The sequence below is a fragment of the Chlorocebus sabaeus genome, chromosome 22 (genome assembly GCF_047675955.1).
Source record: "Chlorocebus sabaeus isolate Y175 chromosome 22, mChlSab1.0.hap1, whole genome shotgun sequence".
Taxonomy (NCBI): Eukaryota; Metazoa; Chordata; class Mammalia; order Primates; family Cercopithecidae; genus Chlorocebus; species Chlorocebus sabaeus.
Window position 1 is genome coordinate 93,155,636 of NC_132925.1, and position 26,049 is coordinate 93,181,684.

General features: G+C 57.7%; 1 protein-coding gene across 5 annotated transcripts; it reads left to right on the forward strand.

The window, feature by feature from the left end:
- Positions 1-53: 53 nt before the first annotated feature.
- On the forward strand, positions 54-24,899 carry ALS2CL (ALS2 C-terminal like). 5 transcript variants are annotated; one of them, XM_007983971.3, is made up of 26 exons: positions 55-107; positions 4,289-4,438; positions 5,491-5,689; positions 6,103-6,168; positions 6,640-6,805; positions 7,349-7,480; positions 8,150-8,269; positions 9,744-9,802; positions 9,940-10,006; positions 10,457-10,653; positions 11,685-11,750; positions 12,182-12,280; positions 12,372-12,533; positions 13,237-13,348; positions 14,487-14,564; positions 15,393-15,523; positions 16,761-16,934; positions 17,045-17,141; positions 17,381-17,538; positions 18,094-18,162; positions 19,056-19,229; positions 20,434-20,476; positions 21,915-21,976; positions 22,083-22,232; positions 22,529-22,625; positions 23,049-24,899. In XM_007983971.3, the coding sequence occupies exons 2-26, from the start codon at positions 4,336-4,338 to the stop codon at positions 23,127-23,129; spliced, it is 2,862 nt and encodes a 953-aa protein (XP_007982162.3). In that variant the 5' UTR covers positions 55-107; positions 4,289-4,335; the 3' UTR covers positions 23,130-24,899. The 5 variants fall into 5 exon arrangements, with proteins under 5 accessions (XP_037859985.2, XP_037859986.2, XP_007982162.3 ...); XM_038004056.2 differs by having other exon boundaries at positions 17,444-17,538; XM_038004057.2 differs by lacking the exon at positions 4,289-4,438 and having other exon boundaries at positions 54-107.
- The last annotated feature ends 1,150 nt before the right edge of the window (positions 24,900-26,049 follow it).

A 26,049-nucleotide genomic window follows, 5' to 3' on the forward strand; every position in this document is an offset into this window, starting at 1 on the left:
GGGGCGGGGCTGAGCTGGGCGAAGGGGGCGGGGCTGGCAGGGGGCAGGGTAGGGGTGCGAGCTCCGAGCTGCGCGCAATCCAGGCGCGGGGCAACCACAGCGCTCAGGTAAGGGCGCGACGGAGGGTGCGCGTCTGCGGACGGGTGTTTGGGTTCCACGCTTAGCCAGTGCAGGTGGGGACTCCCGCCTCCTTGGCTGCCGCGGTCCCCGCCCAGCTCCTTGGTCCCAGCGGCAGTCATCCCCCGGCTGTCCGAATCCCTCGTAAGACCCCCCTCGGTCCCCGCGGGACTCACAGCGTCGTCCTCCTTACCTGGCTGCTAGCCGGCTCGGGTTTGGGGCAGCGCCCCGGGCCTGACCTGAGCCGTGGTGCCGGGGCCACGGGGCCCCAGCCAGCAGGAGAGACTGCCAGGAGGAGGTGACGCCGGCTGGTTAGGGCGGAAGGGACCGACCCGGGATTCCAGGCGGTGGCCTTTTCGCATGGGAGTGGCATGGCAAATGCCTGGCGGCCGGAACAGGAGCTCGGGTCTGGGAAACTCCAGCGACTGAGTGTGTGCCTGGGCAGGGAGAGGAAGGGAAGCTGGGACATACGCGACAGCAGGGAGGGGTGCTTGCCTAGGACAAGAGGCTTGGAACCACGGAGGGGCCGGGAAAGGGTGCAGCGGGGAGAGGCGAGCATGAGACTGAGGGATCAGGTGTGACAGTTCAGTGCCCCCTCCCTTGGGCAGTGCGTCTCTCTACTGTCCCCCACTGGGCACCAGATAACAGATAACGAAGGGGCTTCCACAGCAGCCCATGAAAAAGCCTCCACAGAAGGCAGAACTTCCCTGCCTGTTCAGACCAGGAAATACCAGAGTGAGTGAGTGTCATGGCAAGGTGTGTCAGGGACCTGAGGAGGCAGGCCTGGGAGAGGACAGGGGAGGCCCCAGTGACCCTGCCCCGGAGGGACCTAGCGTGGACAGAGGCCAGGAATGCAGAGGAGAGACCAGGTCTGGCTACTGGTTAGAGTGCCACTGGGGCAGCCGCTGACTCACCTGGGCACGCTGTGACTGGCCAGTTCTGTCCTCACCCCGCCCAACACCACCCCACTCTGTGGGGAGCATCAGGGCTGCTTGAGGATAGCTATGAGGCAGGGCCCTGCCAGGATCTTGCTCTGTGCCTCAGGTGAGTTGCCCAACCTCTCTGAGCCATCTAGGTAGGTGAACCTGGTGGGCTGGAGCCAGAGGTCTGGGTCTGAGACCTGCACAAGTTCTACAGATAGGGTCTCTGGGCCCTCCCATTGTTCCTGGGCCTCTGTTTTCCCGTCTGTACATTGGGCACAGCCTGCCACTAAGGAACTTTTGAACTGGAGAGAGGGAGAGGGTGAGGAAGTCATGACCTTGACTGGAAGGGGGAAGCTTAGGGATGGGACAGGGATTGGGGAGGGGGGTACTCCTGCAGGACCCTCCTCATATTAAGGTTTAGTACCTCCTCCTCCTGCCCTGCAAATGTGCACACTCATGCACATTCACGCTGCCTCACCCCTGCACTTACACTCTCCTCATCACTTCCAGGATGAAGCCCCAGACTTCCTAGCCTGGGAGCTGGGCCCCTCAGGGTCACCTAACTAGAATCCCAGCTTCCACCACAGCCTTCCCCCCACCCACTGCCTTACCAGCCATGCTTAACTTCTGCCCATTCCTCTGGGTGGTGTGACTCCGTTTCCCAGGGTTAGAGATCCCTTTGGGGCCACAGATGTGGAAGACTCCCAGATTAACAGTTGCCAACTTGAGTCTGGAGGACTCACCCCAGTAGTCATAGGCTGCTTTGTGGGGTGCGGAGTCTAAGGACCAGATCCCCACACCCAGAGAAGCCCCCTTCCACCTGTTTGTCCTTTTGAGGGGAGAGTTAAGTAGTTTGAAAAGCTGTGATCTGCTTTGGCTGGGTGCAGTGGCTCACACCTCTAATCCCAGAGCTTTGGGAGGCCAAGATGGGATGATCACTTGAGGCCAGGAGTTCAAGACCAGCCTGGTCAACATAGTGAGATCCCATCTCTAAAAAAAACAAAACAAGAAAAAATAGAAAGAAATACAAATAAAAAGGAAAAAATGCTGTGATCTTGTTGAACCCCCATTTCGTAGAAGGGTGGCTGAGGTACAGAGAGGAGTAAGGCTGTGGATAATTTGAGGCATGGCCAGGGCTGAGCAGCCAGGGGAGGGCTGCTCCTGGGGGAGCAGCTGAGACTGAGCAGTGGGGACAAGGGACAGGAAGCCTGAGGAGGAGGGGCTGTCTCCAGGGTCAGAAAGCTCCTTGCCAAGGTATGGTGTCACCTGGGGTCATGGTGCTGGCCCCCCAGAGAGTGTAGGGATGTTGGTGTTCAAGTCTTCCTAACAGCGAGTTATTTACTGCAGTATCTTTTCAACTTGCACTGATCTGGTTCCTGGTCTGCATCTCCTATCCTAGCCTCACCCTTTCTTCCACCTCCCCAACCAGCCTTGGATATCCTCACCTCTTAGCTTAGACCCCAGCTGACTGCCAGGTAAGAGTGGAAAGGTCATCCCCAAAGGGCCTTTCCATTCTAGCAGTTTCGGGAGACATGGGTGAGAGTTAGGTGGGCCTGGCTGCACCCCTATTCCCTTGGCTGGGCTTTCATGGTCTGCCTGAACTGAACCTGGAGCCCCCTGTGTCCTGGGGGCCTGGGTCTGCCTCAGGGGCCCACAGAGGGAGAAGAAGCTGCAGCACAGAAGTTGCAGCTGGGTGTCTGGTGGCTTCCCCTTCCTGCCTCTCCCTCTGTAGCCTCACCCTCCGAAGCAGCAGTAGCAGGAAAGGTGGGGCAGGAATGCCTGGCCTGGGCCCTTGGCCAGAGCTCTGAGGGACCCGCCCCACTCCATTCCAGAGCCAATTCACTGGGAGTTGTAGGCTCTGCCAGGGGCCTGGGATGCCCCCATGGCACTCTCGGGGTGGGGTGGCGAAGGGAGGGCTGAGACCCCTTCCCTTCCCATTCACCCTTTTAGGTCTGCCTGTGTCACCTGCCCATCATTGACTGCCCTGATTATGTCCCCTGCCCCACACAGGTTGGCTAACTCCAAAGCCCAGCATGTCAGAGACAAGGAGAGAGACAGTCTGCGGGTCTTGGGCTAAAAGACCCTGTAACTCTCTGCCCCAGATACCTGATCAGGTCATTTGGGCAGATGAACTTTGCCAAGTGAGGGTACCAGGGTCTGGTGGGGGAGGGCTTTGTTGGAGTAGAGGCTGTAGCCTGGCTGTGGAGGTGGGTTTGAGCCCAGGCCTCTCTTCGCCCCTCCCTTTAGGCAGGACACCACATTCCCAGGTGATTCCTGCGTAATTGGAAGGTCCCTCTCACTCCAGGGCAGAAAATCTCAAGGCTCAAGCCCACCTGCTCACCCCAAGGGCCCCCATCCATCCAACAGGCACCCCTTCAGGGTGGATGGTTGTGATCAGTGATCCCTCTGCCTGGTTGGGGGACCATGGAGGGTCCAGGCTCCCATCCACATTGAACTCTCTCTCACTGCCTGGTACCATCTCCTCTGCAACTGTCATATGTTTATTCCCCCAAATGTTACTTTGGATCCCATCATTACCTTGCTCTAAAGTCTTCCATGGCTGTCCATGGGCGACTGAGGCACAGCGAAGCTGTGGTCCTTTGGGGTGCTGCTTGGTGGGCCGCCCTCAGACGCTGGGCCCTCACACCCATGAGCCTTTACTCTCAGGGTTCCCCCACTTGCCTGCTGGGTCCTCCTTTCCTTTTCATTTCTTGACCATCCTTCGTGGCTCTAGCAGGAGGCCTCCAGACTCCCCCATACCTCCAAAACTCTCCTTGCGTACACAGCCCTGTTGGGTGACAAGGAGTCCTGAACCATGGGCTAGAGGACAAGGCTGGGCTCCTCTGACAGCATGGCCCTGTTTATAGAGACTGCAGAATCCCTGAGGGGAGACTTGATGGAAAGGGGCCAAGACCAGGGCACCACTAACACTACCCTGGGCACTTGGGATCCATGGTGGGTATTTGAGCAGAGGAAGGAGCAGGCCACACTGGGCTTAAAGAACATCTACCCTTTGGGGAAGAAAGGGTTGCTTCCCTTGGCAGCTCTGAGCTCTCTCTCTCCTTCAAGGAGCCCTCAGCTGGGCCCAGGCAGGGAGCAAGGCAGGGGTCAGTGGCCAGTCCAGGAACTCCCCTTTGAGGTGATATGGGCTCACTGCTGAGTTCTGATATGGGTGGTCATGGACCTTGCTTCTGGGCACCCTGCCTGAGAGGATGGGCACTGGCCTTGCTCCTGCCCATGCTATCTAGCTGTAACCTGTGCCCTACATGGGAGGCCCTGAGTCTGGCACCCAGCCATGTGCAACCCTGAGGAGGCAGCCCTGCTGAGGCTGGAGGAGGTCTTCTCAGCCACCCTCGCCCGTGTCAACAGCTGTGTCCTCCAGCCCCTGCTCCCAGCCGGTGAGTCTAGGCTCTCTAGTTGGGTGGGAAGGGCACTGAGGAATGATCCCAGGGACAGGAGTCCTACCTTGTTGGACTCGCTGAGCCACAGCTTTCTCAACCACAAATAGGAGTGGCGACACCTGGTATCAGCATCTTCTGATGGAGGTGGTGCGATCTCGGCTCACTGCAACCTCCACCTCCCAGGTTCAAGTGATTCTTGTGCCTCAGCCTTCTGAGTAGCTGGGATTACAGATGCCTGCCACCATGCCTGGCTAATTTTCATATTTTTAGTGGAGACGGGGGTTTTACCATGTTGGCCAGGCTGGTCTCGAACTCCTGACCTCAAGTGATCCGCCCGCTTCAGCCTTTCAAAGTGCTGGGATTATAGGCATGAACCACTGCACCAGGTCAGACTGCTCCTTTCTTAAAGGAACCCTGAGGGGCCAGGCCATGAACCTACCTGTAGCCCAGACCAGGCTGTGCAAAGAGATGGAATTCCTCCTCTCCCAGGGTAAAAGACTAGAGACTGCCGTTTGCTTGAATTTTCATCTTGCTCCCACCTAGGGCACCTGGTGGTGCTGGGAGGGGAACAAGACTGACTGGAACACAGGATGCCTAGGTTTTACTTCCAGCTTAGGTCTCACTTGTGAGGCCTTGGTCAGGTGCCTCTGTGCATCTGTGAAATGGCAGAGGACTGTGTGACCCTGTGGACTCCACATTCTGGATCTGAGGAGTCCGGGATGAGGAAGCCCAGAGCCAAGGGGGAATTCGTGTATGTACTTAGTTCCCTGAGGCTGTCAGGTCAGGGTTGTCCCTGTTGAGTGAGGAGGTGGGTATGCACCCCTATTTCCTCCTTGAGGGTGCTGCCCACTGCTCCAGCCTGCCCTTCCCCTGCTCAGCTCTAGGCTTTACCAATTCTGTCCTGCGGATCCCAGGGATGCAGACCCTGCCACAGCTCCAGGACTGGCCGGGTCTGGTGGCCCTCATGTGAACACCCGGGGCTTCTGCATGTTCCCCAGTAGATAGAGCCCACATCCTCCACTCACAGTGTGCCTGTGCTCCTGCCCCAGCCCCAGAGCCCTCGGATCCCTGGGGCAGAGAGTGCCTGCGGCTCTTGCAACAGCTGCACAAGAGCTCCCAGCAGCTCTGGGAGGTGACGGAGGAAAGTCTGCACTCACTGCAGGAGAGGCTGCGCCACCCGAACTCCACCGGTCTGGAGTCCCTGCTGCTGCTGCGAGGTGCTGACCGTGTACTGCAGGCCCACATAGAGTAAGATCACTGGAGGTGGGGCTGGGGCTCAGCCCTGGTGTCAGAGTGCCACCTGGCATTAAGGTTCACCTGGGGGTGGGGCTCACATGGATCAGGGTTCAGGCAAAGGTTTGGGCTCAGTCCGTTGTTGGTGCTCACCTGGGGTCAGCCTCATCTGGGCTTGGGTGTTCACCTGACAGCAGGCTCAGACACTCCAGACCTGAGGCTTGGGGCCTCCCAGGGAAGAGAGACTGTATGTTAGAATTGTCTTGTTAGCCCAGGAGTCAAAGTCTCCAGTGCCCAGAGCCAGGCCACTGTCTGGGCCCTCAGGGCTGCAACTGATTAGTGGGTGGGATCTGGGGATCCCAGGGACCAGGGGCTTAGGTCTGGGGCTGAGGACTGGGTTTGCAGGGTGTCCCCTGTGCTGCCGGCAGGTACATCGAATCCTACACAAGCTGCATGGTGGTGCAGGCCTTCCAGAAGGCAGCAAAGAGGAGAAGGTGAGCACAGAGCTGGTGCAGTGGCCCCTGATGGGGCAGGAGTGCCTGAGTGAGGGTGGGGTCAGGGAAGCCCCCTCCCCAGAACAGTGGGTATCACAGTCCACGACTCCTCCTGGAGGACTCCTGGCTCTACAAGTCTGCACAGATCCACACTGGAAGAGAAAGAGGGAAGGCCCAGTGAGGCCAGGAACAGAATCCAGACCCATTCCAGCTGGGCTGGCCTTGGAGCGGGGAAGGAGGGGCGTCCCTTCAGGGTGGATGGTTGTGGATCAGCAATCCCTTCACACTCTGAGATATTGCTCCTAAACCTGTGAGGGTAACTCGGGCACTGTGTTGATCTGACAGGGTAGAGGTTTTGAGCCTGGGGCTGGCCTTGGGGTCTGGGGGGATTAGCTGGGGCAGGGAGGTGGCGGTGTGGGTGCAGGAATGGAGGAAGGGGTGAAGGTGGTGTGTGGCCCTCTCTACACACAGCGAGTATTGGCGGGGCCAGCGGAAGGCGCTGCGGCAGCTGTTGTCAGGTGTGAGCTCAGAGGGCTCGGTGGGCGCGTCGCTGGGCCAGGCCCTCCACCAGCCACTCACCCATCATGTGCAACAGTACGTGCTCCTCCTGCTGAGCCTCGGGGACACCATTGGGGAGGTGGGTACCAAGGGCAGCAGCATGTGGGGAAGCCGAGGGAAGGGAGGGATAGAGCCCAGACTCAGGGGACTCAGCCTGTACTCAGGAACCCTAGTACAAGAAGGACTCAGCCATGCCAGGGGATGGGAGAGAGTTGAGGGAGTTACAGTCCTGTCCTGGGGTTTCCAGGGGACATGGGGGACATGGTCCAGCCCTGAGGAGGGGGTCCAAAGACATGGTTCTGCCCGAGGGAATCTTAGTGGGTGACAGCACTGCCCTTCCTTGCGGTGTCTGAGGCACGTGGCCCTGCCCTGGTAGAGCCAGCAGAGACCCAGAGAGCAGGGGTAGAATCATGTCTTGGGAGTGAGGATACGTGGGCCCAGGGCCGAGCTGGGGAAGCACCTTCGTATTCTACCCACTGCTCCACCAGCAGAAGAGGAGCTGTCAGGGAGAAAAGGGCAAAGTCTGGCCTAGATTCAGGCCTTTCGACCAGCCGGGACCAGGACTGGGCTAGGGAAGATTCCAATAAGCTCCCCGCTCACTGGCTGCCCTGTCCCCCTTCAGCATCACCCAACCCAGGAGCTGGTGGTGAACGCAGTCACCCTCTTTGGGAACCTGCAGTCCTTCATGAAGCAGGCTTTGGACCAGGCTGCAGCCACGCAGGCTCTCTGGCACACCCTGAGAGGCCGGCCAAGGGTGAGTTGGGGGCCTGAGGGGTAGTTAGGGAGGGGGGTCCTTTTTGGGCATGGAGCTGTTGGGGGCCTCGAGCTGCTTGCTGTATTCTCTGGGTCTCAGTTTCCCCATATGGAAGGGGGAGTGATGGCTGAAGCAGGAGGCCATAAAGTCCCTCTGTCCAGCCATTCTTATCTGTCTGCTGAGCATGTCCTGGGCCAGGCCCTGACCTGGACTAGGGAAGAGGCAATCAGCAGATTGCCTCTCGCCTGGGGATGTCACCGATCACACCCTTGCGTCGCTGCTCAACACAGCATGAATTGCCCCTGCAGGGAGGAGAGTCCCCTGGGCCCTGAGGCTTGGACCTGGTGTGGAGAATTAGGAGACTAGGTGGAGGAAGGAGAATTGCGGAAGGGAGGCAGGGGTGGCTGAGTACTGGGAGAGGACTGATAGGGCAATGTCTGGGGCCATGGCACAGGGGTGTGGGAGGGGACACTGAAGCTTCAAGAGAGCCAGGAATGTATCATCAGTGCATTTCTGTCCACCACTGACCCAGTGCATTTCTGTCCATCACTCCAGGTCTCCTGGAGGGGGTCTGTTGGGGGTGCCTGGGTACAAGGGGAGGTGGCAGAGTGGCTGCCAGTTTGCAGGAAGAGGTGCCTAAGCCTTGTACTGTCCTCTTTGCCCCACCAGGATGTGCTCTGCACCCCTGCTCACAGACTCCTTCAGGACAGCCAGGACGTCCCCGTGACGGTCGCACCGCTGCGGGCTGAGCGTGTGCTGCTCTTTGATGATGCCCTCGTCCTGCTGCAGGTTGGGGTGGGGCTGACCCGAGGTCTTAGGGCCACAGTAGGGTTCTGGGGTCTGGTCGGAAAAGGAGCAGGAAAGGGGCACGCTGCTGGGACTGAGAATGTGGGCTTGGAGGGATAGTCAGGGACAGAAAGGCATTGTGTTGGGGATTGGCGGTCCACTGGAGCTGTCCCCAGAGGAGCATGGGCTGAATGGAAATTCGGTCCAAGGTTTGTCCTGGCTTCAGCCCTTCCCAGCTGGTGTCCTTGGTTACATGTCTTCACCTTCGTTTTCCCATCTGGAATGTGGGGGTCATTATTAGTGAGTTTGTTCTACAGTAGACCCAGACAACTCTTAGTTCCCATTGTACTCAAATGAGAGAGGAACCCCAGACAGGAAGTCATGGGTGACTGAGGGGTGACTAAGGAGGGCTGGATGAAAAGGCTTCTAGAAAAAAGTACCCCACAGGAGCAGTGCCTGGGCTTTCAGCATTGTGGAAGTCAGGAGGGAGCCAGGCCTGGGGCTGGGAATTGTTACATGGCCAGTCACCAACTCTGGCTCATCCCCCCAAAATCATGTTGTCCTGGTGAGGTCCACAGCACTGCCTTCTCTGCCCCTTAGAAGGTTGGCCTGGAGCCCCCTCGCAGACAGGTGGCGGGGGCCCGGCGGGAAGCTGCTGCCCAGCTTAGACCTGTGTCCCCTGAAGCCTGATTTTGGGGTTAGTTCTGGTTTAGTATGAATTCCCCTCTACTCCCAACTTCATACTCCGCTCCAGTACATTGATGAGCTACTGCACCTTCCCTGTGCTAGCCCTCTCCCACCGCTGGACCTTTGAACATGCTGTTGAGTTTGGTGGGCCATCTCTTGTCCATGGCCTGCGGCTGGCAAGCTCCTCCTCACCCCTCAGGCCTGGGCCTCCCACCTCCTCCCTGTCCTGGTATGGAGCAGTGATTGGGCTGACTGGGCCGGGCAGGAAGTTGCTACACAAAATCTTCCCATAGGAAGGGGCTTTTTTTCTAGCTCTCAGATCAGGATGGCATTCCGGGTAGAAGGAACAGCAGGAGCAAAGGTTCACAGTGAGGAGAGGTTGGGGCAAGCTCGTGAAGGCGTGATTGCGGAGTGGCCGTGGCGGCGTGGTGGTCTGTGAGGTCTCAGATGTTAGGCTCAGCAGTGTCTCAACCCCCAGGTAGTAGGAGCCGTAGAGAGGTTTCCAGCAGGGGTTGACCAGTTCCCAGCTTCATTTCCAGACCACTCTGGTGGCCACAGGGGGCTAGAGGCTGGGTCTGAGTTACCGGCCAAGCCCTGGGGTAGAAGGGACATGGAGCAGCTGTCCCTGAGGTGGGGAGCAAGCCAGGGGGGAGAGGGACTCAGTACTGGACGTGCTGGGCAGAATAGCCTCAGTGGCCATGCTGGGTTGAGCTTGGGGCAAGCCTGGGCCAGAGGGTGGGTAAGCATCTGGCCTGGGCTCCGAATGACGTCTGTGTCCGTCCTCTTCCAGGGCCACAACGTCCACACCTTTGATCTGAAGCTGGTGTGGGTGGATCCTGAGCAGGACGGGTGAGCGACCCCCTTGGCTGACACCCCAGACCTTCCCTTTACCCCCATGACACCTGCCCACACCCTGGTACTCTGGCTTGGGCCCCTCCACCCTTCTGGACAGAGCTGGGGCCTACTCGTCACCTCCATCTGTCTAGGTGCACATTTCACCTCCTCACGCCTGAAGAAGAGTTCTCCTTTTGTGCCAAGGACTCCCAGGGCCAGGTGAGTGTGGGTGAGCTGTGAACTGCGGGAGTGGGGTCAGAGGACAGGGTGGGGAGAGGGCAGAAGTGTGCAACCCTGCAGGGCCCCACAGGAGTGCCGGGGAGTGTCTGGCAGGCCCCTGGGGACCTGGTCAGTGGAAATTGGAGTCAGGCATTAGAATGCCAAAAAGAACAGGGTATTTTTCTTTCTAAAGACAGAATTGGGTCCTGTGTTGATCCCTGCCCTGAGGTCTTGTTTATCCTCTGGGCAGGCCCTGCAACTGCAGAGGAGGATCTCAGGCTGGGTGGGGGCCCCAGAGGGCAGCAGGGAGCAGTTGAAGGGCCCCCCAGGTGACAAAACGGCGTGGGGGTGGAGGGTGGAAGGGTGGTACCTGGAGCTACCCCAGAAGGCTTCTTGGAGGGAAAGCCTCCAGCAGCAGTGATCCCTTCCCCGTGTTCCCCCTCCCACCAGGCAGTCTGGCAGTGGAAGGTGACCCAGGCCGTTCGCCAGGTCCTGCGTGGGAAGAAGGACTTCCCCGTGCTGGGGGCTGGCCTGGAGCCCTCCCAGCCTCCCGCCTGCCGCTGCGCGGAATATACCTTCCGCGCAGAGGGCCGGCTTTGCCAGGCCACCTATGAGGGCGAGTGGTGCAGGGCCCGGCCCCACGGCAAGTGAGTGGCTGGAGCTCTGGGTGGCAAGGTGGGGCTCTGTGGGGGCGGGGGCAGAGAGCAGCACACAAACCTAACTGTCTCAGGACATGCACCAGGAGCAGTTACTCTCTGTGAACAGTCAATTCTCAGACTGCCTTGTAAGTCCTCTCGGACTAGGCCTGGCCCAGAGACGGTCTGTGCCAAATAAAGTCTTGATGGTGACACTAGAGGACAAGGGGCAGCAGCCATGCCCTGGCCTTAGAGCCTACAGGTGCCATTCCATTCTTAGGAGGATGGGAGAATAATTCTCACATCCGTACTGCATTGTCTGGTGGTGGTGAAATGGCTTGCACACATTCTATCGCCGTCGGTCCTCATAAAGACGCTCTGTAAGGAGTGCTTTTACCCATTTCATAGGTACAGACACTGAGGCCCAGTGATGGGCATGACTTGCCCAAGGTCTCAGGGCAAATGATGGGGTGAGTCGGCCTCAATCACAGGTCTGTGTGACCCCATAGACAGGCAAGCCTTTACAGAGCATGTGGCCCCACCCCATGTCACAGTTGGGAAAACAGACCCAGAGAGCAGAAGGGACTCACAAGGCTACACTCTCAAGCACCTCTGCTAGTTTCTAATACCCTGCCTCCTTTCAGAAAGGGCTTGAGAAGACTTATAAACAGAGGGACAGAAAAAACACAGAAGTGGGGAGAAGGATGGTAGAAACCCCACTGACTAGCATTAAACTTGAGCTTGATGCTTAGCTCTGAGCTTCCTGTTGGTCAAGGGAAAAAGGGAACCTAGATGTCTCCAGGGCTTTCCCTATGGGATGTGGTGAGTGTGCCCCATGAGGCTGCTGGTACAGTTGGGCCAGGAGTAGAAAAGGGCTAAAGGGGCTTTCTGCAGGGGATGTTTGGAGCTCAGACAAGAGGGCTGGGTTGGTGCAGAGAGCCCAGTCCAAGGGAAGAGAAAGGGAGGGTGTCTGAGAAAGTAGGTGGCTGAGGTTGCTGAGGGATGGGTGGGCCTGAGGCTCGTGAACCTCCACTGTGTTCCAGGGGAACCCTGAAATGGCCGGATGGGCGGAATCACGTGGGGAATTTCTGCCAGGGCCTGGAGCATGGGTAAGGCTGGCTGGGGCTGCTGTGGGAGGCTTGTGGTGGGTGGGGAGTGCTTTCCTCCCCTGCTCCCGCTGTGGTCGCCAGCCCGGCCCCTTCCTGAATTCCCAAACCTCAAGCAGGAACTTAGAGACAATCTGGTCCGGCCTGCCTCACTGTACAAAAGGGGAACCGAGGGCCTGAATAGGGGGCCCATCTGAGCTTGAGGTCATGGAGGGAGTGGTACAGGCCAAAAGGTGCTCGATGGTGCCCGGGGACAGGCTGAAGGGAGGGGTCCTGAGAGGGGCCCTTTGAAGAATGGGAAGACTGAGGGCCTCTGAGTCTCCCTATTGTCTGCAAGGCTCCTTGGGGGCCGGGATACTCCTGGGTGGCATGGAGTAGGCGTGATGGGCGTCTCAGGTCAGGGCTGATCCCCATCCCCACAACCATGCTGTCAGCTTCGGCATCCGCCTGCTGCCCCAGGCCTCTGAGGACAGGTTCGACTGTTACAAGTGCCACTGGCGAGAAGGCAGCATGTGCGGCTACGGCATCTGTGAGTAAGTGACCCTGGCTGGGGGCTCGTGGGATGGGCCCATCCTCTGGGCCGAGCTCCATGAGGCAGAGTTCGCTGTTGATGGCCCTCCCCAGGTACAGCACCGATGAGGTGTACAAGGGCTACTTCCAGGAGGGCCTGCGGCACGGATTTGGGGTCCTTGAGAGTGGTCCACAGGCCCCCCAGCCCTTCAGGTACACAGGCCACTGGGAGAGGGGCCAGAGGAGCGGCTATGGCATCGAGGAGGATAGTGACAGGTGAGCGCCCTGCAGCCCCCACTCGCAGGGCGGAGGGATGGACAGGGCCCTCACAGACCAGATTGTTGCAGGACACAGGCTCCTGTTTGTCCTTGGCTATGTCTCTCTTAAGCCCCTCACTTCCCCTCCAGTCCCTCGGTTGCCACAGAGGCTCAGGCTGAGGGAATCCTGGTCACGCTGACTGCAGGGTCACCCCGCCCCTCACCCCTCCTCATGGTGTTGGAGAGGCATTTCTGACCCCCTGCTCTGTCACGTCTAAAAACTGCAGCCCTTGCTGGCTCTCTGGGCTATGTGATAAAGCCCTGGATCCTTGGCCTGGCAATCACGGCCTCACCTGCTTCTCTAACCTCACCCCAGCTGCGTCTCCTATGCACCCCTCTAGCCTTTCTGGACCACTGAAGTCCCCACGTATCCATCACATGCTCCTACCTCCATGGCTCTGCATACACTCCTATTCCACCTGTCCTTCCTGCCGCCTCCACAGAGAAGCCTCCCAGATGCCCTTCCCAGGCTGCCTGCCTCCCTCCTCTACCCTCTGTTCCTCTTGGGGGTCCTGACCCCTCTGGCCTCGTGTCTGTTGAGTGGATTCAGGTGACGTCACTGCCCCTTATCTGCACTCCCTGCCGCCCCGTGCCAGGAGAGTGCCCAGGAGGTGCATAGGGATGAGTCTGATCCAACTCTGGCCACATTCCTCTCCCTGCAGAGGCGAGCGCTACATCGGCATGTGGCAGGCTGGTCAGCGCCATGGCCCGGGGGTCGTGGTCACCCAGGCAGGTGTCTGCTACCAGGGCACCTTCCAGGCGGACAAGACGGTGGTGAGCAGAGTGTGTCCTGGGCTACCCCTCTCTTTGCACCCCAATCCCACTGGGGGCCCTGAGGCTGAGCTGAGGCTTTTCAGGGGGATGGGAAAGGGGTCTGTGTTCCTGTGTGCTGGAGGGAGCCAGAACCTGGGCAGGAAGCCAGCTCTACCACCCACCTCCCCTGGCCCTGGCCAGTCCCTGCTGTGCCTGACCTTGGTTTCCCCATCAGCAACTCAGGTTAAGAATACTTACCATACACTCAATGAACTAGCAAGAATCGAGTGCTTACTCGTGATGATGTATTAGCTGACATTCATAGAGTCCTAACTTGATGCCTGGCTCTGGGCTAAGCTCACACCCTGATCCTGTGGGATCCTCCCAAGAGCCCTGCAGGTTGATGTCGTTATTGTCCCCAGTGTGTCCCTAGTGAATGACAAATGAGAGGCTCAGGGGGATCAGAGGACCTCCTCTGTGTCACCTTCACTGAGTGGCAGAGCTGACACTCACACCCTGGTCTGCTGAGCCTCGCCGCCGAGCCTGGGACTCCCACGTTTGCCTCACCCATACCCTTCCAGGTGCTTGGGGAATGTGGGGCTCTGGCTGATGGCTGCTCTTGTTATTACGGTCTGTTGGTTTGTTTATGCTCTACTTCATTCTCGAAAGGATTGAAGGAGGCCTTCGAGGAAAGAGGAAGAAAAGGGAAGAATAAGTACGCAAAATAGATTTGGAAATAAGCTGAACACTAATTGTATCTCTTTCGGCTCTGAGCTTCCTAGCAGCCCATGGGGCAAGGGAGCCTGGTCAGCTCTGCCATTCCCAGGGCCGGTGACAAGCAGGGAAGCAGGAATGTTTCAGAGAAAGCCCCACATTTCTTGAGCTCCCAAGGGCTTCCTGAAGAAGCCACTGGGGTGAGGAACCAGGGTAGAGGGTGTCATTTGGGGAAATACACGGATGGGGTCCATGGGGCTGGTGCTCAGCAGGCCAAAGGCTAGAGTCCTAATTAGGTACAGTCCTGTGGGGCATGATGAGGCTCAGGGCCCCTCTCCCCATGTGTCAGGGCACACCTCCCTTCTTTTGCCATCTGTCTCCACCCTGAGTTTCCTGGCCCTTCCTCACCCACCGTTTCTACCCTCCCTGGCTTCCTCTCCCCAAGGGTCCAGGCATCCTCCTCTCTGAAGACGACTCCCTGTATGAGGGCACCTTCACCAGGGACCTGACCCTCATGGGGAAGGTGAGGACCACCGAGGCCCCGCTCCACACCCTGCTGAGGCCTTGGCTGGGATCTGTAATCTCCCCACTCAGACTTAGGGCTGGGGGTACAGGCAGATGGGGGAGCAGGCAGGGGAAGGCCTGTCACACCTCTCTGAGAGCCAAGGGGTGAGCACAGTGACTGCACCCTGCCACAGAGTTGCGATTGATTCTGGAGTGAGGTGAGAGGGGACCAGTGGCCTTGCCTGCTATCCAGAGGGTACTGGCTGTGTCCTCCTGTACCCTCCTAGTTCAGAATACATGCCCTCCACCAGCACCAGTGACTGGAGCAGCTGTCCCTGGAGGCACTGGCCTTCATTGTGTGCCTCCCTGAGCTGACCCAGGAGAAGGCAATGTGTCCCCGCTGGGGCCTTTGGAAATGTAGGGGTCGTTTTGGTTTCATAATGACTGGAGCAAAGGGGTGGAGATCAGGTTGCTATGAATGGCACAGCCCCATGCGGTGAGACACCTCCCTCCTCAGGCGTTGCCTATCCCTGGGCTTACTCCCACCCCAGCCCCTCAGTGGTGGTCTCCCCATTCTTGCCTGTGAGTCCCTTCTCCATCCCTCTCCTCTTCCTACCTCAGAGGCGAGCGAACCCCTGAGACGTGGGCACAGCTGTTGGTGTGGGGACTCTGGCAGGCGTAGAGGATTGTGAACCCCTCAGTGTGGGGCAGCTTGAATGGATGGCGGGAAGCCCACTCATCAGTCTTTAGCCTCTCCGACACTGATGGACAGGCATGCGGCCTGTCACGATTGACTGGAAGGGTAACTAGGCAGACAGACATCCCTGCTCCTTCTCCTGACTCCCAGGGCAAGGTCACCTTCCCCAATGGCTTCACCTTGGAGGGCTCGTTTGGCAGTGGGGCAGGGAGAGGACTGCACACACAGGGTGTGCTGGACACAGCTGCCCTCCCACCGGACCCGAGCAACACCTGCAAGAGGTGAGTGCCTGGCCCCCGTGGCTCTGGGCCTGTCTGGGGATATGTCTGTGTTTCTACCCTAAGGACTCACGTCTCATCAGAGGGGCCTTTTTGCACCCCCCTCTTAGCACTCTAGAGAGTCCAGAGACCGCAGGGTGTACAACTCCAGTCAGAGACTCTTGGAATCAGGGGCTGTGTGGATATAATGCTGTACACCACAAAACTGTAGGAAAAATATTATTTGTAGGCTTTGCTTAGGTCCTGCTTTTTTTTTTTTTTGTCTCAAAAGAATACAATACGGTTTACAAACCAAACATACAGGAAAAAAAATATAGAAAATAAGAGCATGTGTTAACCTTAAAAGAAAGGGATAGGCAGACATGTCCTAGAGCATTTACAACTGATCATTAAGCCTGTCTCTGAGTTTCCTGGCAGCCAAGGTAAAGAAGGAAACTTGCTAAGTGGAATCACAGTCATTATCAAGGAGTAATTGAGAGGAGGATAGATTTCTTTTCCTCTAGGGACAGAGTTCCTTCTTGGAAAACGGTTGCTGTTGTTGCGTCTATTGAGGAAGACTCAGTATTGCACAGAGGAAGGAATCTGTGTGGGTGGCAGTTCTAATGAGAAGTGGTCCCAGGCAGCATTTCAGATGTAGGGAGGGAGTATAGTTGACTACTTGGCCCGCTGTCCCTGCATGCTGCTTCTCCCTGACAGCAGGAGCTGGGAGTGGACAGCAATCCCTAGGGGCAGGCCCCAGCCCAGGTGTGGGTGTGGGCTGCGTGTAGCCTACAAGCATGACACTGGAGTGCAGGGCTCCATTAGACACATGCAGCCAGGCCCCAGCCTGTTGGTCAAGGTGGGATCAACGGTAGGAAGGAACTGGCTGTAATGGAGGGCAGAGAGGGATGTCTTGGAGGGGAATTCCAGACTTTGGGCACTGGTCTCTCTTGAGCCAAGACCCACTCTCTGGCTTGGCCTTCAGATCTGCGCACCTTTCTGTCTCCATCTTTCCAGGATTCCATATGCTTCTGTGTCTCTTCTGGTCACAGGGTAGATTCTCTCTGTCCCTTTCTCTGCTGCTCTTCCTCCTGGAGCTGTGGAGGTCAGCCCCCTCTGCATGGTTCAATCCATCCACCCTTCCTGGGGCTTGATCCTGGGCCAGGCTGGTACCCCACCCCTCCAAGGGCCTGCACAGAGTCCTGCCTACCTCCGCTCCATCTCTCCCTGCCCCATCACCCACCCTCCATCCCCATCACAGGCAGCTGGGCGTGGGTGCCTTCCCTGTGGAAAGCCGCTGGCAGGGAGTCTACAGGCCCTTCCGGGACTTTGTGTGTGCTGGCTGCCCCAGGGACCTGCAGGAGGCCCTGCTGGGCTTTGACGTGCAGAGCTCCAGGGAGCTGCGCAGGTCTCAGGATTACCTGTGCTGCGAGAGGTGAGGCTGAGCTGCGTGCCCATGCACAGATCAGGGTGGGCTGGGGAGGCTTCCTGCAGGGAGGGAGCTGGGCGCAAGTGTGGGTAAGGGACGCTGTGTGTGGTGCCCAGGACCCACCCCGAGGACAGTGTGGGCAGTATGGAAGACATCCTGGAGGAGCTGCTACAGCACCGGGAACCCAAGGCCCTGCAGCCGTACCTCAGGAAGGTGAGAACCCTGCCAGGGTGGCCAAGGGGGTGACATTCTCACTGCCCCTGGTGGGGAAGGGCTCCGATTTTTCATAGCAGGGTGCTGACTGAAGGGGACAGGCCTATGGGTCCCTTGTCCTCAGAGGGCCTCGGTGTTCCCATCTATGAGATAGGAGAAGTGTCGGGAGGCTGGTGTGGGCATGCTGTGCTCCAGACCCTGGCACTTAGTCTCTCGCCATTGTCTACGCACTGGCCCAGGCTCTGAGCAACTCACTGCACCCTCTGGGAAAGCTGCTCCGGACACTGATGCTAACCTTCCAGGCTACCTATGCGGGTGTCGGGGCCAACAAGCACCTGCAGGAGCTGGCCCAGGAGGAGGTGAAGCAGCATGCCCGCGAACTCTGGGCTGCCTACAGGTGAGCTCGGTGGCACATGGGACAGCCGCTGCCCTGTGACACCAGTCTGCCCTTTCCAGGCATCAGTTCTGCCTTGAATCTGGGAGGAATGCCAGGTATCTGATTCAACAACAAACCAGACCCTTGGTCAGTGTGCACCTGATGAGCAAAGGGGTTAGAGGGTGCAGCAAAGGCCTAGCTGCGGCCCTCAGCTAGAGTCCAAGTCCCAGCCAGGCCCTGGGCTGACTCTGACCCCGGGCCCTCTTACCCACTGTAGGCTGAGCTTGACCCTAGACTCGGAACACACCTGCAGTCCCAGGCTGGGCTGTGACCCCATGAAACACTGCAAATAGAAGCCTTAGATGCTACAGTTCCTTCTGCTGCTGGGGTTCCAGGCTTCTCAGGCTAACATCCTGGAGCTCCAACCTTCTAACTTCTGTGGTTTGAGAGGATGAACCCTACAGGCCGTGTCCACAGTTCTGAGACACTGCCTGCTCTTGCCTTTGTTGACTGGCAGTGGAGCTCCAGTTCTGTGGGAGGTGGCAGCTACACCATTTCCCTCTCCTTGGCTCACAGGGGTCTGCTTCGAGTTGCCTTACAGCGCAAGGGCCAGGCCCTGGAGGAAGATGAAGACACAGAGACAAGGTGACTGGCCCAGGCCTCCTTGAGGCCTGCCGAGTCCAGGGAGGCCTCATGCGTCTGCTCCTAGGACCTCCCTTGGGGAAAGAGGTGCTTCTGGGGAAGTGCTGGGCATTCACTCTATTGACCAAGCACTCTGCATTGATCGTTTGTGGATTAGAATGACCCATGACCTCTGTTCTGTGAGGAACCAGAGGGAGGGGGCACTGCTACAATACACTGAATGCATCTTTATTCTATATGTATGATCCCAATCTCATCTTTCCCATGCAGAGAGTGAGTAGCTCCCTGAGGCACCCTCTTCTCCCTGCACACAGATGGGGAAACCAAGGGCTGGTAGGGATGAGTCTGAGGTTATATAGGAGTTAGGTGGGTCATTAAATCTGTCTCCCCCTATCCCTGGAGCAAACCTTACAATTTGCCTTTAGATTCCAGACCTGGAGATGTTCCTGATCAGAGAGGCCTTCCTGTCACTGCATTGCAGGAGGATGGAGATGGGGTTAGACATTAGGGAGAACTCCCCGCCTGGAGTCCTAGCACAGCAAACCAGGAGGTGGAACTGAAGCAGCCTGGAATGGCTGTTGAGAGCTTGGCTGCAAGTTGCTGGCCCATCTGGGGCCCTGGTTTTGCTTTCAGTCAAATGGGGATCAAACTCCTGTCCCACCTGCCGTCTTGGTTGTCAAAGTCAAAGGAGGGAATGAAGTTATGAATTGGGCAAATCATGACTGAGAACAGGCTTGGAAAAGGTTTTCTGGGGAGGAGAAGGCTGGAGGCTGGAGAGGCGGCTAGAGGCCGGGACACTGTTTGTTGTGGAACTAGGAGCTCTTTGAGAGGTGACTCCTAGTAGTAATCCTAGACCCCACCTTGCTCATCCCAACCTGTTCCGGTCTCCCCATCAGAGACCTCCAGGTACATGGATTAGTGCTGCCCCTCATGCTGCCCAGCTTCTACTCAGAGCTCTTCACGCTCTACCTGCTGCTTCATGAGCGGGAGGACAGCTTCTACAGCCAGGGCATCGCCAACCTGAGCCTCTTTCCTGATACCCAACTGCTCGAGTTCCTGGATGTGCAGAAGTAAGCCTTCCCTCCCCCTGTGCCGTGTTAGCCAGGACTCTGGCATAACAGATGACACAGACTCGACTCAGATTGTCTTCAACCTAAAGGTGGGGCTGGGGTTGATAGGTTCATGTACCCACCAAGTTCTAAGCTTATGCATTCAGCTGTGGCTGGATCTAGGTGTTCAACTGAACGACAGAGGGAAGCACCTTCCATTTCTCTCTGTTGGTCCTTCTCAGGCTGCGCCTTGTGGTGACAAACACCATAAGCACCAACCTCTCAAGGTTCATACCCTCCCAGCTCCACTCCCAGAGTCCCCACAGAGGAGCTGGCATTGCCTTCCAACAGCTTCCACAGAGCCCCTGAAGTCCCTTGCTGGCTCAGCTTGGGTCTTGAGCCCACCTCTGAATGCCAGCCGTGATTGACCAGGCCTGCCTGAATATCCACTGCTGAGGCTGGGGCAAGATCACCTGCTCTGAGCACTTGGGCTGAGAGTAGGGGAGAGGAGGTCCCTCAGGGGAAACCGAAGACTGCTCTGGGTGCAAGTCGGGAGGTGTTTACCACACCCCAGGGCCTCCCTTCCACCCTCAGTCTCCAAAACGTCCTTTCTCTTCAGTGTCCCATCTATCCATTGATGCCACAAGTGACCCCACTGTCCCCATTAGAGGGCACAGGCACTCTCTCTGCTCTCACATCCAGGTCTCCTTTGTTACACAGGGATGGTGCTTCCCACCCACCCTGCAAATCCCTGTTTCTTCCTCTATCTTGGTGACTGTGTCCTGCATCTGACCAGCCACCAGCCTAGAGACCTGGCTGCCAGTGCTTCCCAAGCGTGCCCCACCTCCCTCACCGCCTCAGTGTCGCTTCCCCACACCAGCCTCCAGCTCTGCCGTGTGAGGGCTGCATCCCCCTGCTCACGGCCCTGTGCTGGCTCAGCAGAGCCTCCTGGATGGAGTGCAGTCTCTTCAGCCCTCCCTCTCTGCTGGTCACCATGACCTGGCTCATACAAGCCTCTGGGCCACCCTTACCTCCCTGGAGCTTCTGGAGTGCTGCCTTCTCCAGGAATCCTTCCATCCTTCCCATGACCTGAACTGACCTGCTTCCCCTTTCTAGGACCCAGCTCTGCTGGGGGGGGACACAGTGGCACAGGAAATTTGCCCTCTGACCTCACATTCTGCCCCTTGTCCAGGCAAAGCTTCCTGTCTCACTTTTTCAATTTCAGGCACCTGTGGCCCCTCAAGGACCTCACGCTGACGAGCAATCAGGTGAGAGGGAGGCCAGAATCCCAAGCCAGGGGCCCCCAGAGGTCCTGCAGGCTTTGAGGAGCCCTTTGCCTCATGATTGCTGGGCGGAGGCTGCAGAGGAGCTGGGGAGGGGCAGGGTGGGTTGGGAGGAAACACCGTCATTCTGACTTCCCAGTGTGGTGGAGGTAAGCTGTTGGCTTATAACCACCGGGCTCAAACATAGGTTTTTACCTGGCTGTGTGACCGTGTGCAAGAGGCTCGTGCACTGTGCCTCAGTTGCCTCATCAGTAAAAGGGAGCCAACACTAGAAGAACTTCCAAATTCTTAATTAATTAATTACTTTATTTATGTTTCGAGAAAAAGTCTCACTTTGTCGCCCAGGTTAGAATGCAGTGGTGTGATCTCGGCTCACTGCAACCTCCGCCTCCTGGGTTTAAGTGATTATCCTGCCTCAGCCTCCTGAGTAGCTGGGATTACAGGTGTCTGCCAGGTGCCCACTACCATGCCCAGCTAATTTTTATATTTTTAGTAGAAACAGAGTTTCATCATGTTGGTCAGGCTGGTCTCAAACTCCTGACCTCAGGTGATCTGCCTGCCTTGGCCTCCCAAAGTGTTGGTATTACAGGCATGAGCCACAGCACCTGACCTTTATTTATTTATCTTTTGAGATGGAGTCTTGCTCTGTTGTCCAGGCTGGAGTGCAGTGGCATAATCTCGGCTCACTGCAACCTCTGCTTCCCAGGTGGAAGTGATTCTCCTGCCTCAGCCCCCCGAGTAGCTGGGATTACAGACATGTGCCACCACGCCTGGCTAATTTTTATATTTTTGGTAGAGACAGGATTTCACCATGTTGGCCAGGCTTGTCTCAAACTCCTGACCTCAGGTGATCCGCCCGCCTCGGCCTCCCAAAGTGGTGGGATTACAGGCGTGAGCCACGGCACTTGGCCAGAACCCCCTCAAAATTGTTGTGAGGGTGAAGTGGGCACATGAGGCAGCTGTTTTCAAAATTTGTCTGCCAGGCTGGCAGCATCAGGATCATCTGGGAACCTGTTAGGAAAGCAGATTCTTGGACCTGCCTCAGACCTACCGAGTCAGAAGCGCAGGGAGTGGGTCCAGGAACCTGTGTTTCACCAAGCCCTTGGGTTTGAGAACCATCAACATAGGCACTCAGAACTGGGCGGCACCCAGCGGCCAGTGCCTGTTATGATTATTATCTTCTTATCTATTTAGATCCTCCCAACCTCCTGGAGACTATTCCCCCCCGTTTTATGGTTGCTCAAACTGAGGCCCATAGTGGAGCTGTGATCTGGCCTGGGTCACTCAGTCCTCAGGGTGGGGCTGCACTAAAGCTGGCAGTGAAGGGGAGGGTGGCAGGGGACTCAGGCCCGGCCCTGGGAAGGAGGGGATGTCAGAGCTGGGGGACCATGGCCTCATCCAGCCCACTCCCTCCACCATGCAGAGGTACTCCCTGGTCAGGGACAAGTGTTTCCTGTCAGCCACCGAGTGCCTGCAGAAGATCATGTGAGTGTGAGCCGTAGTGGGTTGGGGATCTGGAGGCAGAGTGTGGGGTGCTCCTGGTTGGGACTGAACCAAGGTCCTTGACCTGGAGCCAGCTACCCTGCTGCAGGACCACGGTGGACCCACGGGAGAAGCTGGAGGTGCTGGAGAGGACATACGGGGAAATTGAGGGCACGGTGTCGCGGGTGCTGGGCCGGGAGTACAAGCTGCCCATGGACGACCTGCTGCCGCTTCTCATCTATGTGGTGTCGCGCGCCCGGTGAAGCAGACAGGCTGGGAACTGGGGGTGCAGGGCAGGGGCAGGGTCCTACCCCCACCATGATATCCTCTGACACCTCTGAACCCCAGGGTTTATGGATGCAGCTTCTCTCAGTACAGATGGGGAAGCCAAGGCCCAGAAAAGGGAGGGTCCCAGGGTGCTGGGGTGCTAGAGGCAGAGTGAGAACCACACTCCAGGTGTCCAGCCATCCCGGCCAGGGCTCCTTCCCCAGCTGCCTGTCCATGACAGCCCTCTTCTTGTCGCCCTCAATCTCTTGGTGGGACGGTATTCTCCAGAATTCAGCACCTGGGAGCCGAGATCCACCTGATCCGTGACATGATGGACCCCAACCACACAGGAGGCCTGTATGACTTCCTGCTCACGGCCTTGGAGGTGAGGCACAGGGGCTGTGGGCCGAGGTGGAAATGCCCTGGGCCCTGGGGCAGACCCTTTTCCCTTCCCAGACATCATAGCACCATCGTGGGAGGGAGCTCAAATTCACAGCTCCTATGTGACTCTGGGAAGGGTCCTCACAGTGTCCCTGATCCTGATCTTATTAAAGGAGCCAGGGATGGGTCCCACAGTGCATCCCAGCCCTGGGGACCCTGTGGCCATGATTGCTCCAGGCTGTGTTCCCAAGCACAGTGGGAGAGGAAGGGCCCCATTTTCCTCACAGACCGTGGCTGAGGGCTGAGTTGGAGACACGCCTCCTCTGGGTTGGGAGGTGGGTGCACACAGCTATTGGGCCCTAGATCCTGTGCATGTGGTTGGGATCAGGCAGGTCAGCTGGCCCCATCCTTGCCTCTCTCCCGCCAGTCCTGTTACGAGCACATCCAGAAAGAAGACATGAGGCTGCACCGCTTACCTGGCCACTGGCACTCCAGGGAGCTCTGGTAGCTTGGCCTTTCCTGGACAGACTGCAGAGCTGAGCAGGGCATTGCTGGCCTGTCCCTCATTACCCAAGGCAAAGGGCAGGACAGACCCTTGGAAGCAGCTCTTTTGTTTTGCTTTTTGTTTTGCACAGGAAGATGCTGCTGCTGCCCTGATTGGGATGAGGGTGAGGGGTGACGGGTGTGGCCCTGGACGTACGTGGTGGTTTTCCCTTGGCCACTAGCCCATCTCCAATGACCCCTTAATCTGCAGCAGCTCACAGGCTGGGGGTGAGGAGCTCCTGACTTCTCTTAGCCTGAGCCTTTCTCCCAAGTTGCAGAGCCTCTCTGGGCCTCAGTGCTGCCATCTGTAAATGGTGGAGTGAGTACGCTGTAAAGGACCTTCCATCCATTTTGCTGAATTCCAGAGTCCTTTCGGAAGACTGACTTCAGTCTGCTGGGCTGTCCTGACCTCTGGCAGGCTCTAAGCCTCGCTGGGTATGCAGTCAATAGGGTGGGCCTGGAGGTCCGTGAACTGCAGGCCGTGTACCCATGACATAAACGGTGGCACTGGAGCAAGCTGGGGCAGGGGGTGGGCAAACCCTCACTGCCAGCACACCCCAAGTGGCCTGTGAATCATTCACCTGTGACCTCTGTGGGCCTGCGGGGGGACAGCAGGAGCACATGACATCTGCCTGGGCCCTGACCAATAAACCCTCAGACCCTGCTGTGGTTGGGGAGCAGGGGTACCTTTGGGAGGGGAGGACTTTATTTAAACAGCGGTTCTAGTGTGGGAACAAGAGAGGCAGCAGCTGGATCTTGGGGCACCTTCATTCCTGTTGGGCCTCAGTTTCTCTTCCCCACATTGAGGGACTTGTGCCGGGTGACATGCAGGGTCTCCCTCTGCCCTAACAGGATGTGCATGATGACAGGCAGTGTGATGTGTTCTGAAAGGGTCCACGGCAAAGCACAGGGAGAGGGTGGATTTGTGTAGGGTGCAGCTCTGGAGAAGAAGCTGGATCACTCCTGGTCCCACTCTCTAGGCCCTGAGCAAGTCAGGCTCCTGGCTCTGGTTGTGGCTCCCCCAGATGAAGTACTGACCTCAGCCTATGAGGGGAGGGTTGAGGGAGGCTCTGGAAAGTCCAGCCACACCTGAGTCCCCAACAGTAGCCTTGGGGCAGAGGGCACCCACAGAATCCCAGAGATGATGTGAGAAGTGGGCAGAGAGAGCCTGGTGCCTCTGTTTGCCACCACCTCCCCAGGAAGGAGGGAGAGCCTTTCTCTGGCTGATTCCACTAAATGTGCCAGCCCAAATGCAGGGCACGGGCTCTGGTTCTGCCAGGAGCCTGCAGCACCCCCAGGAAGGGGATGGAACTGCAGAAGAGCGAGGACATACAGGGTGCACAGGCACTCATGCTTACTGGGACTGGGCAGCTCACTAGGATTCTATCCTTTCCAACCGGCATCAGCCAGCTCTTGTCCCCTGACAAGTGAGGACAGCCTGACCCTGCCCTCAAATGCAGCCCGCCCTGAGTTCACGCGATGCTGATGGAACCCCAGCGTACTTCCCTGCCTCCTTTGAGATTTGTGAGCCCTTGCTGCAGTTCAGATTCAACAAGGCCCTCTGCCCACCCTCTCACTAGGCCTCACCCAACACCGGTGGAACTGGAGCCTCTGGCTGGGCACAGTGGCTCACTTTGGGAGGCTGAGGCAGGAAGATTGCTGGAACCTGAGAGTTCAAGACCAGCCTGGGCAATATAGTGAGACCCTGTCCTACAAAAATAAAATAAAATAATTAGCTGGGTGTGTTGGTGTGTGCCTGTGGTCCCAGCTACTCGGTAGGCTGAGGTGGGAAGATCCCTGAGCCTGGAAGGTCGAAGTTGCAGTGAGCCGAGATCACACCACTGCACTCAATCCTGGGTGACAAAATGAGACCCTGCCTCAAAAATAAAAATAAAATTAAATAAATAAATAAATAAATAAATAAATAAGAGCCTCTGGACAGAGCCTTGGGGGCTGAAGTGTTTTAAAAGGGTCCTGGAAGAGTCCAAGGGCAGACAGGGCTCTATCAGACCCTTACAACAAAACTCACAGAGCAGGCAGGCAGGAGTCCTTCCTGTAGGTGAGCCTGACTACTGCAGTGAGTGCTTCATGTACAGAAGACCCACCCAGTCCATACTCCAGGGGTGACTTCTCCCAGCTGCTGCAAGAGCACCTGGCTGCCCAGAGAGCACGTTGGTGCCCAGTCTCTGGATGGTAGGGTTGGCCAGCAAGGACCCTAGCACCTCAGTGATCTCACTGATGTTCAGAGCAGCCGGGCAGGGCCCAGCTCTGGTCCCTCCACCATTCCAGTTCCCACCTCCTTCCCAGGATGAGGAGTCTCTCTTGAGTCATGATCTTGAGGAAGTGTAAGATTCTTCCTAATCAATCCCAAATGGCACTTCACAGTCACCTGGGACAGGGTGGAGCGAGGCCCAGGGAGACACGACACTTCACAATCACCAGGGACAGGGTGGGGAGACGCCCGGGGAGACACAGCCCATTCACGGACTCAGGCAGTTTCCTCCCCTGTAAGGGCTGAGTCCCAGGCTACAGTGGAACTCAAACACACCGGCCCTGCCCTCGGGGGCCAGGATGTGGGGCTGAGAATGTCAGATACCCAAGGGGCCAAAGGGCCTTTCGGTGAACAGATGTGTCCAGGTTGCAGAGCCGAACCACCTGCTTATCCTAGATAGCAGCACTGGCCCTGGACACCCGCCCCACCCCCACCTGCATCCGGGGCCCTCATGCAGTCAATCATGCAACCTCTAGCCCTGCTTCTCCCAGGCCCACTACTCCCTTCACCAGTCAGCCCCATCCGCTGCCCCGTCCTGCCCTGCCCTCCTGCTCCTGCCCTGCCCTCTTGCTCCTGCCCCTCTCACTCATCTTTCTTCCCGCAGAAATGCCCT